At 47.8% G+C, this 14,330-nt stretch overlaps 1 protein-coding gene across 2 annotated transcripts in view; it reads right to left on the reverse strand.

Annotated features, from left to right (window-relative positions):
* The window catches only part of DNTTIP1 (deoxynucleotidyltransferase terminal interacting protein 1), a 21,405-nt gene continuing 7,075 nt past the window's right edge, over positions 1-14,330 (reverse strand). For both annotated transcript variants that reach the window (XM_026503615.4, XM_044385855.3), the window contains 9 exons: positions 9,685-9,753; positions 9,365-9,421; positions 9,051-9,109; positions 8,125-8,170; positions 6,201-6,259; positions 6,041-6,101; positions 2,568-2,639; positions 1,027-1,082; positions 1-914 (listed from right to left, as the gene is read on the reverse strand). In XM_026503615.4, the coding sequence (XP_026359400.1) occupies positions 776-914; positions 1,027-1,082; positions 2,568-2,639; positions 6,041-6,101; positions 6,201-6,259; positions 8,125-8,170; positions 9,051-9,109; positions 9,365-9,421; positions 9,685-9,753 (618 nt within the window). In that variant the 3' untranslated portion in view covers positions 1-775. The remainder of the gene's footprint in view (positions 915-1,026; positions 1,083-2,567; positions 2,640-6,040; positions 6,102-6,200; positions 6,260-8,124; positions 8,171-9,050; positions 9,110-9,364; positions 9,422-9,684; positions 9,754-14,330) is intronic.

The following is a 14,330-nucleotide window of genomic DNA, read 5'->3' on the forward strand; positions in this document are numbered from 1 at the left end:
TTTAGTATTTTATTTTATTTATTTATTTTAATATTTTATTTATTTATTTGACAGAGAGAGACACAGCCAGCGAGAGAGGGAACACAAGCAAGGGGGAATGGGAGAGGAAGAAGCAGGCTCCCAGCATAGGAGCCCGATGCGGGGCTCATCTCAGAACACAGGGATCACGCCCTGAGCCGAAGGCAGACGCTTAACGACTGAGCCACCCAGGCGCCCCAGGCATTTAGTATTTTAACCTGTAAAACGGGCTTAATAAAAGCCTCCCCGCATTTTTCTTCTGGTCTGTCATCAACCCCCGTGGTGCCAACCAACACATTCTGCCACTTCTATACCTTAGGGGATGAAGAAATAAGAAACAGGGAAGGTTCGCAGGGTACAGGGCGTTCCCAGCTTTGTCTCATAAAGCGAGGTGCACAGGGCAGTGGGACCTTACTGGGTCTGACCTGCGTTGGGGGAGGGGTACCTGGTCTTTTTTCCCTACACCCACTAATAGATCCCTTGGTTATTTTGTCAGCCCCTACAACAGACTGCACAGCTAGCTCACTGTCTGTGTTTATTACAAACTGTTTAATTGCTTCTTACCCCGATAACTTTACAAATATAGAACCGCGTGCCAGTCTGGGGGTGCTGTGTAGTGAGTCACTACAGACTAGCCCAGGCACAGCTTAATGCCGCTGAGATCCATCCAGGCGCAGTCCCAGCAGTGGCCTCAGCCATGTGGGTGACAGGGCCTTGGAAGAGGGCTGCCAAGTGTAGCCAGAGGACTTGGCGTCGGTCAGGTCTGCGGAGGTGCTTCAACAGCACGATGCTCGTTCTCTGTCCGTAGTGTCTCCATGTACTTTCGCATCTTCTCAACCATCCAGGAGGGTAGCACAAAGGATTTCAACTCCTCCAACTTCAGGTCCAGGCATCCTCTGGAACAGACATTGAGGAGAAGAGTTGGATCAAGGGAGGGTATAGGCCAAGCTCACCCCAAGGGGCTACTGTGCTGGGGGGCAGGGGTAGGGTACAGACGACTGGTTTTACCTGTAGTCATCACTGGCCGCGAGGTCCCGGATGTCTTCCTCGATGAGGAGGTAGGCCTGGGGCAGGAGCAAAGGAAAGCGGTCATTACCTCTGATTCATTTCAACTCAACAACACTTTATTAAACATGTGCTTAATGTAAGGGCTGGAAGGGAAAGGGGCATAATTTACAGTTTAAGAGGGGAGAGTAAGTAGGGAAAGAATAATTCCCTGAGACAACCTTTCACTCAAATAGAAACTATGGGTTAGGGAGTGGGGACAGGTGACTTATTTACAGCCTCCTCCTCTTTTAAAAAAGGACTCTGAGGTGGCTTAAAATGAAATAGCAAGACAGCTAGCGAAACACACACGGAAATGGAATCAGGAGGAGGAAGCTATACGTATGTTAACTCTAGAACTGCGATGATTTGCTTGTGAACTTTGTGGCAGAAGGGCGAACGTGACAAGCCGCACTGCTGTCTCCCACCAGGGGCCCGCGGCTCGCTGTGGCACGATACACGCTCTGCAGGGGCGACAGCCCTCTCGTGCGCTTGCCACACCCGGGGTGCTGTGCATCACATGAGAAAGTCTTCTGTGGGAGCCCGTTCTTTCTAGTCTTAGGGTCAGGACTGTGTGTCCCGAGTAATCTGTCATCTCAGGAGCACTGTGAACTATGTAACCAATGAGATGTCCTTGAGAAGGGCCCAGAGCTACATTTGCAAATAATCATGGAAGTGTGCTGGTTTCCCAAGTCAGCTGTTAAAAAACACCCCATTTAAAGCTAGTTTTGCTCACGGCTTAACTTTAGATCCTGTCTTTCCTTTTCCCATCTATTTCTTATTTACGTGATATTGCGTTTTATGTATCAGTGGTAAGCTCCCTGAGATCTTCTTAAACAGGGTGTAGGAATAAGTAGAGCAGTAAAACATGAGATAGTTTCCTTGCCAGAAAGGAGATGGTACACTGGTTTGCAAGGCCACTGAGTTCTAACAGGAGCAGTCCCTGCGGTGGGACTGAGTCCTCAGGTGGGGGACACCACACGTGATGGACAAAGGCCTGCTAGTTTCAGAACACACGCAACGATGGTTTTCCCAAGGTCGTTATTTGAAGAGCTAAGAACTCTTTAAGCAGAGGTCATTCTGGAAGGCGCTGCTAGGTGTGGCAAACAGTTCACTGCATGTGCTAACTCCCAGGGACAGGAGGTGCTGCCTGGAGCACTGTGTTGGGAGAAGATCCTACAGCTGTGTCTGCCTCCATCAGTGGGCACACGAGGGCAAAGTTAAAGTGTTACGTGTGTCATGCACCTGCCGTTCTTATGCACAGCTAATATAATCTGAGTATGAGGGAGGATGGAGGAGTGAGGGAGTGGGGTGTGGGAAGGGAATCCAGGGAGTAAGTCCGGTCTTTAGGTTGAAGGAATGGGCCCTCTCCACCCTGACGAGTCTCTGTTTCCACATTCATCAGGCTTTGGGAGTCTCAGATACGGAGGGAAGCTGCCAACAGCTGGCACCTTGGCCCCTGGGCTGGGTGGGTCTCTGACAGGGCACATGTGAACGGTGCTTACCATCTTCCCCCCTGTTGCCCGCATGTGATGCTGCTCAGCCAGCCAGTGCTTGTCCTGGGGATCAGCCGCATACTGGGAGGGACGAAGTCACAGACATTAGCCTAGTGGGAAGAACTTTTCTCATCTGGTCCCACAGCATCTCTTGGCCCCTGAGCATCTCTCACCAAGACCTCATCCCAGCCTGGTGAATGCAGAGGGCTCACCAACCTCTTCACAGCAAGTGGAGCTGAGTGCAGGAGGCCAGGGGACGGGACCCAAATCCCAGAGGTTCCTACCCCTTCTTTTCTCAAAACACAGCACTCTGGCAGTTGGTCAGACTGGTGACTATTATTCTAGAGCTCTACTCTTTTTTGAAAAATTCTCTGAAACAAAAGTCAGGACAGGTCATGCTCTGGGGGCAGCAGCAGAACACCATGGTTAAGAACTTGGTTTTGGAATTAGGTTCAAATTCTGGTTCCTGCCTCTTAGTAGATGGTGTCAACCTGGGGAGTAATTTCTTTGAGACTCAGGTTCTTCATCTGTGAAACGGTATTAATACTTAGGAGTTTGTTAAGGATAAACGAGATTGTGCATAAAAAGTGATATAGTATCTGACACATAGTAAGTGCTCAATAAAGGTTGGTTTTACAGAATAGGTAGAACATCTGAAATAGAGACGAAGCTGAGAAATCCCTATGGTTACTACCCTCTGAGTGTAAATAATTATTTCACTTCCCAAGTAATATAAATATGAATAAAAAAATTTAAAAGTTTGCATTTTCTAACCCAATTTCAATCCCACTTCCAGGGGTGTATCCTGCAGAATCACCCACACACGTACACAAGGGATGTTTGGGACAGTGTTGTTTGTAACAGCAAAACTGCTGGAAAAACGTAAATATCCACTAATAGGGGAATAATGAAATAAATTATGGAATATCTACTCCATGAATTCTACACAGCTGTTAGAAATAAAATGAGGGAGACTTAGTTTACTAACACGGACAAATCCCTCAGAGAGTACCCACAGATTTGTTGTGGTCAGCTCACTTCCCTGTAAAGGACCAGCTAGTAAATGTGGCTTAGCTGGCCACATATGTCTTTGTCACATATGCTTCATTTTTATTTTTTTTGAATTGTTTCTACAGATTTTATTTTTAAGTAACCTCTACACCCAACGTGGGCCTTGAACTTACAACCTGGAGATCAAGAGTCGCACGTTCCGATGACTGAGGCAGCCAGGCACCACCCCCATTTTTATTTTTTAAATTCACCCTTAAAAAATACAAAAAACTCGAGTTGGACAAAAACAGGCCCCTGGTGGGATCTGGCCCACAGGCCATACCTGGCTCTGCACTGGAATGTTAGCTCTGTGAGGGCAAGGAGTTTTCTGCGTCCATTTTGTTCACTGCTGTATCTCTAGCACTCTGAGAATGCTTGGCACTCAATAAATATGTGTTCAATGAATGAATGAATTTTTGGGTGAAAAAAATAAAATCAGAGAACAATATGTGGTTATAATATATGGATTACTGCTATTGACATGTATAGTCCATAACATAAAATATCACTGAAGGACATACACACACCCACAGCCACACCCATGTGTGTGCACAGGGAGGGCCTGGAGGACGCTGCCATGCTGCTGGTGGGGGTGGCCTCGAGGAGAGGAGACTCTGAGTCCAGGGTGAAGGGGATCTTCGGGGTTTGTTCCCTATTAGCTTCTGCATATTGAGTCTTTTTACAGTAAGAATGAGTTTATATATTATTTCTATAATAAAAAAAGTTAAAAAGGAAAAGACAAATTTGAATAATGCCTTCGGGAGGACAGAAAAATGGGCAAAAGATACAAGAGGCAGTTTACAGAAGAACTACAAATGGATGGTTAACGAATGAAAAGACGCCTGTCGTCACTAACACAGAATTAAAAGTAAAACAACAAAACATTTCCCCTTCATTTCTTAGATTGGAAAGATTACAGTGAGAGACTGTCCCCACTGGTAATGAGTCTGGGTCAGCAGCTTACTACAAATGGCAGATCGAGGAATTGGGAATGTGTGCTGGTAATAACGAACACTAACGGAGCCCCTGCTACGTGCCAGGCATCGCGCTGGGAGCTTTACCGCACTCTCCCCTATTCTACCAATCTACAACCAATCCTACAAGGTTGGACCGTTATCACTCGCTTTTTGTTGATAACAAAACAGCCTCAGAAATGGGAAGGAAAAAATAAGATAAAAACACAGAGAAAGGCGAACCATAAGAGACTCTTAACTCCAGGAAACAAACTGAGGGTTGCTGGAGGGGAGGGAGATGGGGGGATAAGTTAACTAACTTACTGGGAGATGGGCATTAAGGAGGACACTTGATGGAATGAGCACTGGGTGTTATATGCAACTGATGAATCACTGAATTCTACCTCTGAAACTAATAATACATTATATGTTAACTAAGTTGAATTAAAAAAAAGGAGAAAGGAACCGTGAAGCCACTTGCCCAAGGTCACATGGCTGCTGAGTAGTGGAACCAGGACTGAAACCATACTCTTAACCATTGTGCTACTGGAGTTCCAAGGAGGTTCAGAACACATGCACTTGGGGGATGATGCAAGAAGGGTTCTGGAAGAGGTGGACCTTACAGAAGAGTCAGGCAGAGCTACAAGCCAGGGGGAGGAAGGTCACCAGAGGGAAGAGGAGCAGTGAAGACACTGAAAGGAAAATGAAGGAGCAAGTAGGCCACGCAGTCTAGGGGCTGAAGAGCTCAGGACCTAAGACTGACAAAGCAGGAGCCGCAGGTCCGCCCTTCAAAGAACCGGAACTCGCACAGAACGTAGCAGACAAAGCCTGGGACCCCAAGCCTTACGTACGGGTGCAAAAACACGTCTTGAACACGCACGCACTACTATTTTCTAATATATTTGGATACTTTTGTGATTGAAGAAACACAGATTCACTTAAGAGGGTGACTGATATCATGCCCCCCATTATTTTCTTAAATAGTAGGGACCTAAGTACCTCTCTTTGAAAAGGGTTAGAACTGCGGCCTTGCTCCAATCTCTATTTTATAGGCAGTTGAATCAGGTTACGGTTAAGAGCTCAGGTTTTGCTGAAGGCAGACCCAGACTGGAATTCTACTTACACCTACTGGCTGAGTAACTTTGGACAAGTCACTTCGCCTTTCTTTACCTCTGCTTTTGTTTTTTTGTGTCTTAATTTGTAAAACAATGACAGCCATCTCTGTTCTAAAGAACAGCTCCGCGAGATAATGGCAGGGCAGCGCTTCAGAGTCCGCAAGAAGCACACGAGGAAAGTAGTTGTTACGGAGGGGCAGAATGTTCAGTAAATTACAAACGGTAAAAAGGTTAAGGGTAGAGGGGTAACTGGAACCCAGAAGTCCTGCCGCCTAGATCAGGGTTTGTTCCAAGCTTCTCTGTGCCATCCAGAGCTCCCGATGCACCCCCTGCAATGCCTGCCTGCCTCCCAGAGCTCACCTACCTTAAAGAGGTGCGGGTGCTTGATGTAGATCCTCCCTCTGGTGCCCCCCATCCCCAGGGCCCTGAAAAGGAACGGAGGAGTGGTAAGGATTCCAGCAGCTGCAGTCCTAGGGGCAGGCCCACAAGTTGCCCCCTCCCTCAGCGCTAAAGCTCTCACTTACTTGTTGGCTCGAGATCCCAGCACAAAGGTGGTCGATTCGTTCAGCCGGGCTGGGTCCCACTATGCAAAAGACAGAGAGGCTGGTGAGGGTGAAGTTTACCTGGTGGGCAGGATGGAAATACTCTTCTCTGGCCTTCTCCAACCACCATCCTCGGCCACTCTTCCAAACAGCTGATTCCAGAAACCAAGTACTGACAATATGCTGGGCTGGATATCGGGGATAAAGAGATGAGTGAGATACCGTCTCTACTCTCTGGGGGCCACAGAAATTATGTGGAGATCATTATAACTGCATGAGACAGGCAGGGTGGCAGATGCCAGGCGAGCGGGATCCCACAGGGGAGGGCAATAAGAAGGCTTCCTTGCATTGGTAATTCCAAGGTTAATTCTGGAAGGCAGAGGGGAGGAAGAAACAGTACAGTACAGTATGAATGGCAAGAAGCGAGAGCGGGCTTGGCAGGCTGGAGAGACCACGGGCGAGTCTGTGTAGCTAAAAGGAGAGTGAGCACAGCTTAGGGAGTGGCCACAGAGCAGGCTGGAGGGAGAGGCAGAGAGGGGCTAGAGGCCTGGGTGTGCTGCTTTTAGGGATTTGCACGTTATTTATTCCGTAGGCCATGGGGAGTCACTGAGGTCTCTATACAGAGAGAGTCAGATTTACTTTACAGACAGCTCACCCGCCCACACGTGGCTAATGGATTCGAAGTGGGAGGACTAAAGGCACGCAGTTTAGAGGTTGCTGTACTAAAGCATTTCTGAAAGAAGATGAGGGTCGGAGCTCGGACGGCAGTAAGGATGACAAGGAGGGAAGAGGAACTGTGATCTGTGTGGGAGGTGGGGTCCGGCAGGACTCGAGCGGATACAGACAGGAAGGAGGGGAAGAGGGAAAGATGACTAAAACAGAGAATGTCCAAGAAGGTCTATGAGGAAAGATTCTGACAGCAATTTTGGATAGGCTGAGTCTGAAATGTTACGGAAATTCTAGGCAGAGAGGTCTAGCAGACAGTAGGAGACATAAATTCCACACGAGAGAGAGACGTGTGGGTCAAAGAGGTATGACTTCGGTACACACTGGTCCCTGAAATCCTAAGAGTGAACCACTGAGAGCACTCGCAGAAACTTTAGGTGCAAGAGTGGGCCAGCAAGACAATTCTGAGGGATGCTCATGTATATGCGTCACTGCTGAGGAAGAACTCACGAGAGAGACGGGATGTCTGGAGAGGAACAGAAAGATCAGGGAAATGCAGGATTACCGGCTCTAAGGAAGCAGAGTTTAAGACGAAAGGCACGGTCACGGGTGTGAGAGCAGAGAGGGCCAGTAACACAGGAGGTGGAACATTCCTCCTGGACACAGCCTCCGCCGGGTCAGTGGGGCTTTCACCTACCTTACTGGGCTTCCATACGTGATTTTATTTGAAGAAAGGATTCTATTGCTAAAAGACCTTGCAAACAACTGTTCTGGAGGAACAGAGGCTAATGGTTAAGAGCATAGCCTCTGGTGGCAATGGACCTTGGTTTTGAGACTTGGCTTGACCGTTTTGCAGCTATGTGACTCTGAGCAGGTCTCTGAGCCTTAACAGAAGTTCAAGGGTATTAAACGTATACGATAACTACACTTAATACACTACACCACAGAAGGGTAACAGAATCCATCTCAGAAGACTGTGATAAAGATTAAATGAGATGACATACAAAAGATTTAGGACAGGGCCTGTCATATATTAAGCACCCCTAGTTCCTTAAGTTAAGATCCTTCTGGGAGGCCAGTGGGGGTGGGGGGCAGGGTGGGGATTGGGGAATAGGTAGGGGTGGCTCTGGAATAGCGTGTGCGCATCCCTCACACCCTAGCCCCTTCCCTCACAGTGGGCCCAGAGCCTTGATTGGGTCTCCCTGGGAGAGCGGTCACTGCCATGCTCACACAGTCATACCTTGGGGCCTTCTCGGCGAATGGGTTCACAGGATTTTGGTTTCCATCTGATTGGAAGGAAAGAAGAAAGGTGACTTCTCCGAGGTGAGGCCTAGAACTGGAACAAAGTCTGCCGGTGGTGGTGGGAGTCCCTCACACACTCTTGCTTTGGCCTTGGCGGTCTTTCCTCCTGGTTACGCATCGGAGGAAGTACAAAGGCAAACGCCATTCTAGGCCTGGCTCTGACATTACCTAGCCACGCAGGCAGGTCCAGGAAGCTCTCTGAGCTGTCATTTCCTTCTCTGTGAAAAGGAGGGAACAACAGCAACTGCCCCCTTCTTGTGTTGGTGAGCCGTGGCGCTGCTTCGGGGGGAGACCAGGCCACAGTGTGACGGCCTTGCTGCTCCACCTCCGAAGCCAGCGCTTTCAGACTGTCCCTGCTGCTCCCAACCAGACCGCTGTGGCTTTCTCCATCAGGCTTCCATGCAAAGTTTTATTTGAGAAAAAGATTCTGTTGCTTCAAAAACCTTTGTAGTACAATTCTGCTCGTTATTAGCTGGTTGACCTGGGACAAAAATTCTCTGAGTCTGTTTCCTGATTTACAAAATTAACTATACCTTCACTAGAGGGTGGCTTTAAGAATTAGGAGGTGAAATGTAAGTATGTAAGATATTTAGAACAGTTACAGCACGTTATGAGCATTCAACGTGTACTAACAATAAAAACAGCTCTGACATTTAATCAAGCTGGGCTGAACAGTTCTGGGGCAAAAGCAGGATAAAATAGTGTCCTCCCTGCTGCATTCTTTCCCCACCCCTCAAACCAGACTATCCTCCTCCACGGTGACTCAACCAGCTGGGACTGATTTCAGCAGGCGAGGAACTATGGCCTCTCTCCCTCCAGGCCCACCCCCTCCCCACTCTCCCTGCACCGCCTGCTCCTACTCACACCATGCCGGCGGCTGCCCGGTCATTTGACAGCATGTGTCCAGGAGGCCGTCCCTTCCTCTGCCAGAAAGAACAGCTGTCAGGGGCCTGACCCTGTGGGAGGCCCCACCCCACCCCACTGGCAGGTCCAGGGTCACTTGGGGGAGATGTTTTTTCAAAGAGACCAACTGATGCTTGAGAGTGAACAGGGAGAGTTAACAGTCTCCAGGGGTCCTGCCTCTCCTGCTAGAAAGGACCCACAGTGCACGGAGGAAGCCTTCTACTGTCTGGAGATGTGGGGCCTTTTCCCAGCGAGAAAACATGGAGAGGAGTTACCTTTTTGGGAACGGGGCTTCCTCGATGCGCACATTCCTCTTCTGTCTGTCGGCCACGCTGGAGGAAAATAGAAGGGAGGGGTCAGTGGAGAGCCAGTGGCTGGGACTGGCAGGTCCCCAGGGGTTGCAGAAGACAGAGCCCTGGACTACACCGTCCAGCCCCTCCCTGGGCCAGGCCTCAGGAGCTCTCCCAGCATGATGCCATTTGGACCTGGTCCTATGAATGGGTAGTATGTGGAAGCATCCTGGACCCAAAGAGTACACCTGCCTCCCAGCCTCATCGGTCTCCCCCTGCAACACCCCAGACACAGTGATTCTGACCTTTATCCCTGGAAGCTCATGGGTCAATCTGGGTATTACTTTTTCTCCATCTGAGAACAGTAGTTTAGCCTGAAGGGAAAAGACCAAGTGTTAACAGTCACTATTTTGGTGGGTAACAGCTGGGTTAAAACTCCAAACTGGGTTGAAATGTCTTCATGGTCGGTACAAAGGCACCCTGAGAGACGCATATATATAGATATCTATTTTTTTAAAAAACTTAAGTACAGTTGACCCTTGAACAACATGGGTTTGAACGGTACGGGCCCACTTATACACAGTTTTTTTTTCGATAAAAACAGTATGGTACTGCAAATATATTTTCTCTTCCTTATGATTTTCTTAGTAACATTTTTTCCTCTATTTTATTGTAAGAATACAATCTATAAAACATATACAAAATATGTGTTAAACAACTGTTGACGTTATTGATAAGGTTTCTGGTCCATATAAGCCGTTAGTTTTCGGAGTCAAAAGTTTATATGTGGGGGCGCCTGGCTGGCTTAGCTGGTAGAGCATGCCACTCTTGATCTTGGGGTCATGAGTTTGAACCCCATATTGGTTGCAGAAATTACTTAAAAAAAAAAAAAACAAAACAGTTTAAATGTGTATTTTCCACTGCAGGAAGTTGGCACCCCTCACCCCTACCTTGTTCAAGGGTCAACTATAATTAATGATTATCGCTGAAAAATTAAAGATGAAACTATACGAAAAACCCCCACAGGAAACCTGAAATCTCTGTATCCACAGACTACTGTTAATATTTCAATGTAAATTCTTCATTACTTTTTTCCATGTAAATTTTATTATTATATTATTTTTCCTAACTAAATGCGTTAATATAATACAATTTCCTCAATTAGCCACTGCTTCTCATTTAATAAATATTGAGCCCCTAGTAGAGAAGTGCTGGGGACACAGTAGGAAACGGCACATGCGCAGTCCCTGCTCTTGTGGAGCTTATCCTCTGCCGGCAATCTGGAGAATAAGCAAATAAACACACAAACAAGGTAATTTTGGATCATGAAAAATGGTGTGGAGAAAACACCCCCAGGCGGATGCGACAGAGAATGAGCAGAGCGGAGGGCTGCTTTAAGTAGGCGGTCAGGGAGGCTGTGCTGAGAAGGCAGCCGGCTGGGCTGGGCAGAAGGAGCCAGCTATCGGAAGAGCTGAGAAGTGTGTCAGCAGCAGGGAGGAGTGCAAGAGCCCCAGAGTGGAAACAGACTCGGCTTGTCTGAAGAACAGGATGGCCTGGCAAATAGTGGGCAGAGGAGAGAGGCGTGAATGAGGAGCGTGGCAAGGCAGGCAGGGCCCTGCAGGTCACACGAAGAGCTGCGTTCCCGTGAGCAGCATTCGCAGGGCACGAACACTCCCCTCTTCTGGAAACTCTCTCCTACCGGCTCCTGTGGCCACACTACCCTGGATTTCCTCCTACTTGTCTGGCCGCTCTCTCTTAGCCTTCTTTGCTGGCTCATCTTCCTCAATGTGGTTCATTCCGTCTCCTTCCGGTTGAAGCATATTCTATCTGCTCTCATCACGCTCACAGCTTCAATTTTTTTTTTTTAAGGATTTTATTTATTTATGTGACAGAGAGACAGCCAGGGAGAGAGGGAACACAGCAGGGGAGTGGGAGAGGAAGAAGCAGGCTCCCAGCGGAGGAGCCCAATGTGGGACTCGATCCCACAACGCCGGGATCACGCCCTGAGCCGAAGGCAGACGCTTAACGACTGCGCCACCCAGGTGCCCCATTTTAAAAAATCTGAGTACAGCTGACACACAATGTTGACTCTATGACTCTTCTTCGGCTGTGGCCTCTCCTTTGAGCTCCAGATTTATACAACAGTCGGCCTGGTGTCTATGCGCGGAGGTCCCAAATTCGCTAAGTCCAATACTAGACCCATAAACCTCCTCCGAACGTTGCAGTGAAGAGTGCACAAGTCTCGAGTGGAATGATGCGCACGGTTTGTGGTGATGTAATTCATACCTGTCTGCCTAACCAGGCTGAGGGTTTTACGAGAGCAGGGACCCTGCTTGTTTCTTTGCCATTTGTTCCTTCACTTCCTCCTTCATTCATGCACACAACATTCAGCACACACTCCGTGTCCACATAGTAAAAGGCATACTCCAGGGCTGGGCATACTGTAGTGAACAAGGTCAGGCCTCAACTCTTGTAAAGCTCAAGCTTTTAGCAGAGATGGGGGTGGAAAGGGAGACAGAAAATAAATTCATGAACTATTAATAATTTCAGATTGAAATAAGTGGTAGAAATCAACATGTAAGGTCAAAGAGATTAACTGGAGGTGGGGAAAGGAGTGAGATGGGGGGCTACTTTGTTTATTTATTTTAAAAAGATTTTATTTATTTGTCAGAGAGAGAGAGCGAGCATGAGTGCACAAGCAGGGGGAGCGGCAGGCAGGGGGAGAAGCAGGCTCCATGCTGAGCAAGGAGCCCAATGTGGGACTTGATCCCAGGACTCTGGAATCATGACCTGAGCTGAAGGCAGATGCTTAACCAACAGAGCCACCCAGGCATCCCTACTTTATTTAAAAAAAGACTTTTTAAATTTATTTGAGAGAGAGAGAGGAGAGCGGGGGGGCTGGGGGGAGGGGGAGAGGGAGAGGGAGAAGCAGACTTCCCTCTGAGCAGGCTCAATCCCAGGACTCTGAGATCATGACCTGAGCCCAAGGCACACGCTTAGCCAACAAGCCGCCCAGGTTTCCCTGGGGGGGGCTATTTTAGATGGAGTGGCCAGGGAAGGCCTCTCTGATAAGGCAATATTTGAGCTAAATCTGAAGAAAAGGAGGCAGCTATATAAAGAGTTAAGGATGGAGCACGCTGGGCAGCGAGAACAGCAAGTGCAAAGACCTTGTGCTCGGTATACTAGAGAAGCAGAAAGGATTCCAGTACAGACAGCCAATGAGGGGGTGGTGGGATGAGACTGAAGTTACAGAAACAGGCAGGAACCAGTCCAGGTAGGGCTCTGTGGCATCAGGGTTTTATTCTGCCTGCAGTGGGAAGTCACTGGATTTTAAAGAGGAGAGTGAAACAATCTGGTTCATCTTTAAAAAGATGGGTCTGGCTGCTGTGAGAATGGATCGGAAGAAGGCAAGAGTGGAAGCTGCTCAGGGCTGAGATACACATCTGGCAATCAACAGCACAAAAACCACAGGACTAGAGGGAATCAGCTAGAATGAGTGTGAACCACAGAAGAGAAGGGGAGCTGGTCCAGGAGGCTGAGGAGGAGTGGACGCAAAGTCAAGGCACTGGAAACGAGAAAGGAGTGTTCCAAAAAACATGAAATGACCCTGCAATAAATGCCACCAACAAGCTGGGTACACTGAGGACAGTTTAGGTCCACAGGATCTGATAACATGGAGGTTACTGAGGATCCTGATATAAGAGGGGTTTCAGGGAGGTGGTGGGGACTGAATAAAGTGAGCAAAAGAATGAACAGGTGACAAGAGTGGAGCCAGCGACCGCCCCCTTTCCCAAAGTTGAGCCGTAAAAGGGAACAGAGAAACAGTGTGGCAGCTGAAGGGGACCATGGGCTTCAGGGTGGTCTGTTTTTGCTCCTCACTGCATTCCCAGTGCCCCAGTGAATGAACGCACATGTGTAAAAACATACATAGGGCAATGAAGAACATACATCAAAATGTTAATAGAAGTTATTGCTGGTAGTGAGACTATGAGAAATTTTAATTTTCCTCCTTATAATTTATATTATCTAATTTTAATATAAACCAGCAGAAAGTAACATTTACTGTCTCTGTTACTGATCTAAAAGCTTTAAGAGTATCACCACACTGAATCCTTGCAACAATCCTATGACGCAGCACCTCTATGCCCATTTTGCAGATGAGAAAGCTGAGATTTAGTAAGGTGAGGTAACTTGCCCCAAGCCACACAGCTAGTCAGTGGTAAAGCCAGGACTCCTACCTGGACAGTGCAATCAAGAGAAAGCCTGCATTCTTAACAACCACGCCACATTTTTCTTAACGGATGTGTATTACTCACATAAATAAAATGAACAGACAGAAACAATTACCAGGCAAACAAAATCAAATGAACAAAAAATGGAAGGCAACAGGCTATAGATAAGATCAGCCATTTCTCCCTAAGAAATCGCCAGAAAGCGGTAGCTGAGGAGATTAGGGAGCACGACTGAGATGGTCAATGATGTGGTGTCAGAGGTGCAAACAAACAAATCAAATCTTAACCCAAACAAACTAAAAACCCTTCTCTAACTGTCTCACATCCAATATGAAGACTCTTTTCACGCAACAAGAAGTTCTGCGTGCAGTTCAGACAACGGGACTCCGAAGAACTTCACGGATCCTGGGGTACCTGAAAACCAGGCTCTGCTGTGAGACAGCCGTGTACCATAATCATGAATAGAACTCCCCTGTATTTAATCTAGTATGTTCTGTGTTGTATGCACCCATGTGCTGCTGGTAGTGTATGTATATTTTCTCACTTAACCCTCAGAGCAAACCACTGGTGGTGGGATTCTTACTCCCAATTTTAGGGATAAGGAAACAGAGGAACAGAAGGTCCAAAGACTGGTTTGAAGTTTCTTGATTCATCTGGTTTCCAGCTGAACTTTGGACTTTCTACCTTCCTGTGCTCCGATCACACACCGTCTGTTCCAC

Source organism: Ursus arctos, unplaced genomic scaffold, assembly GCF_023065955.2.
Source record: "Ursus arctos isolate Adak ecotype North America unplaced genomic scaffold, UrsArc2.0 scaffold_16, whole genome shotgun sequence".
Lineage (NCBI taxonomy): Eukaryota > Metazoa > Chordata > Mammalia > Carnivora > Ursidae > Ursus > Ursus arctos.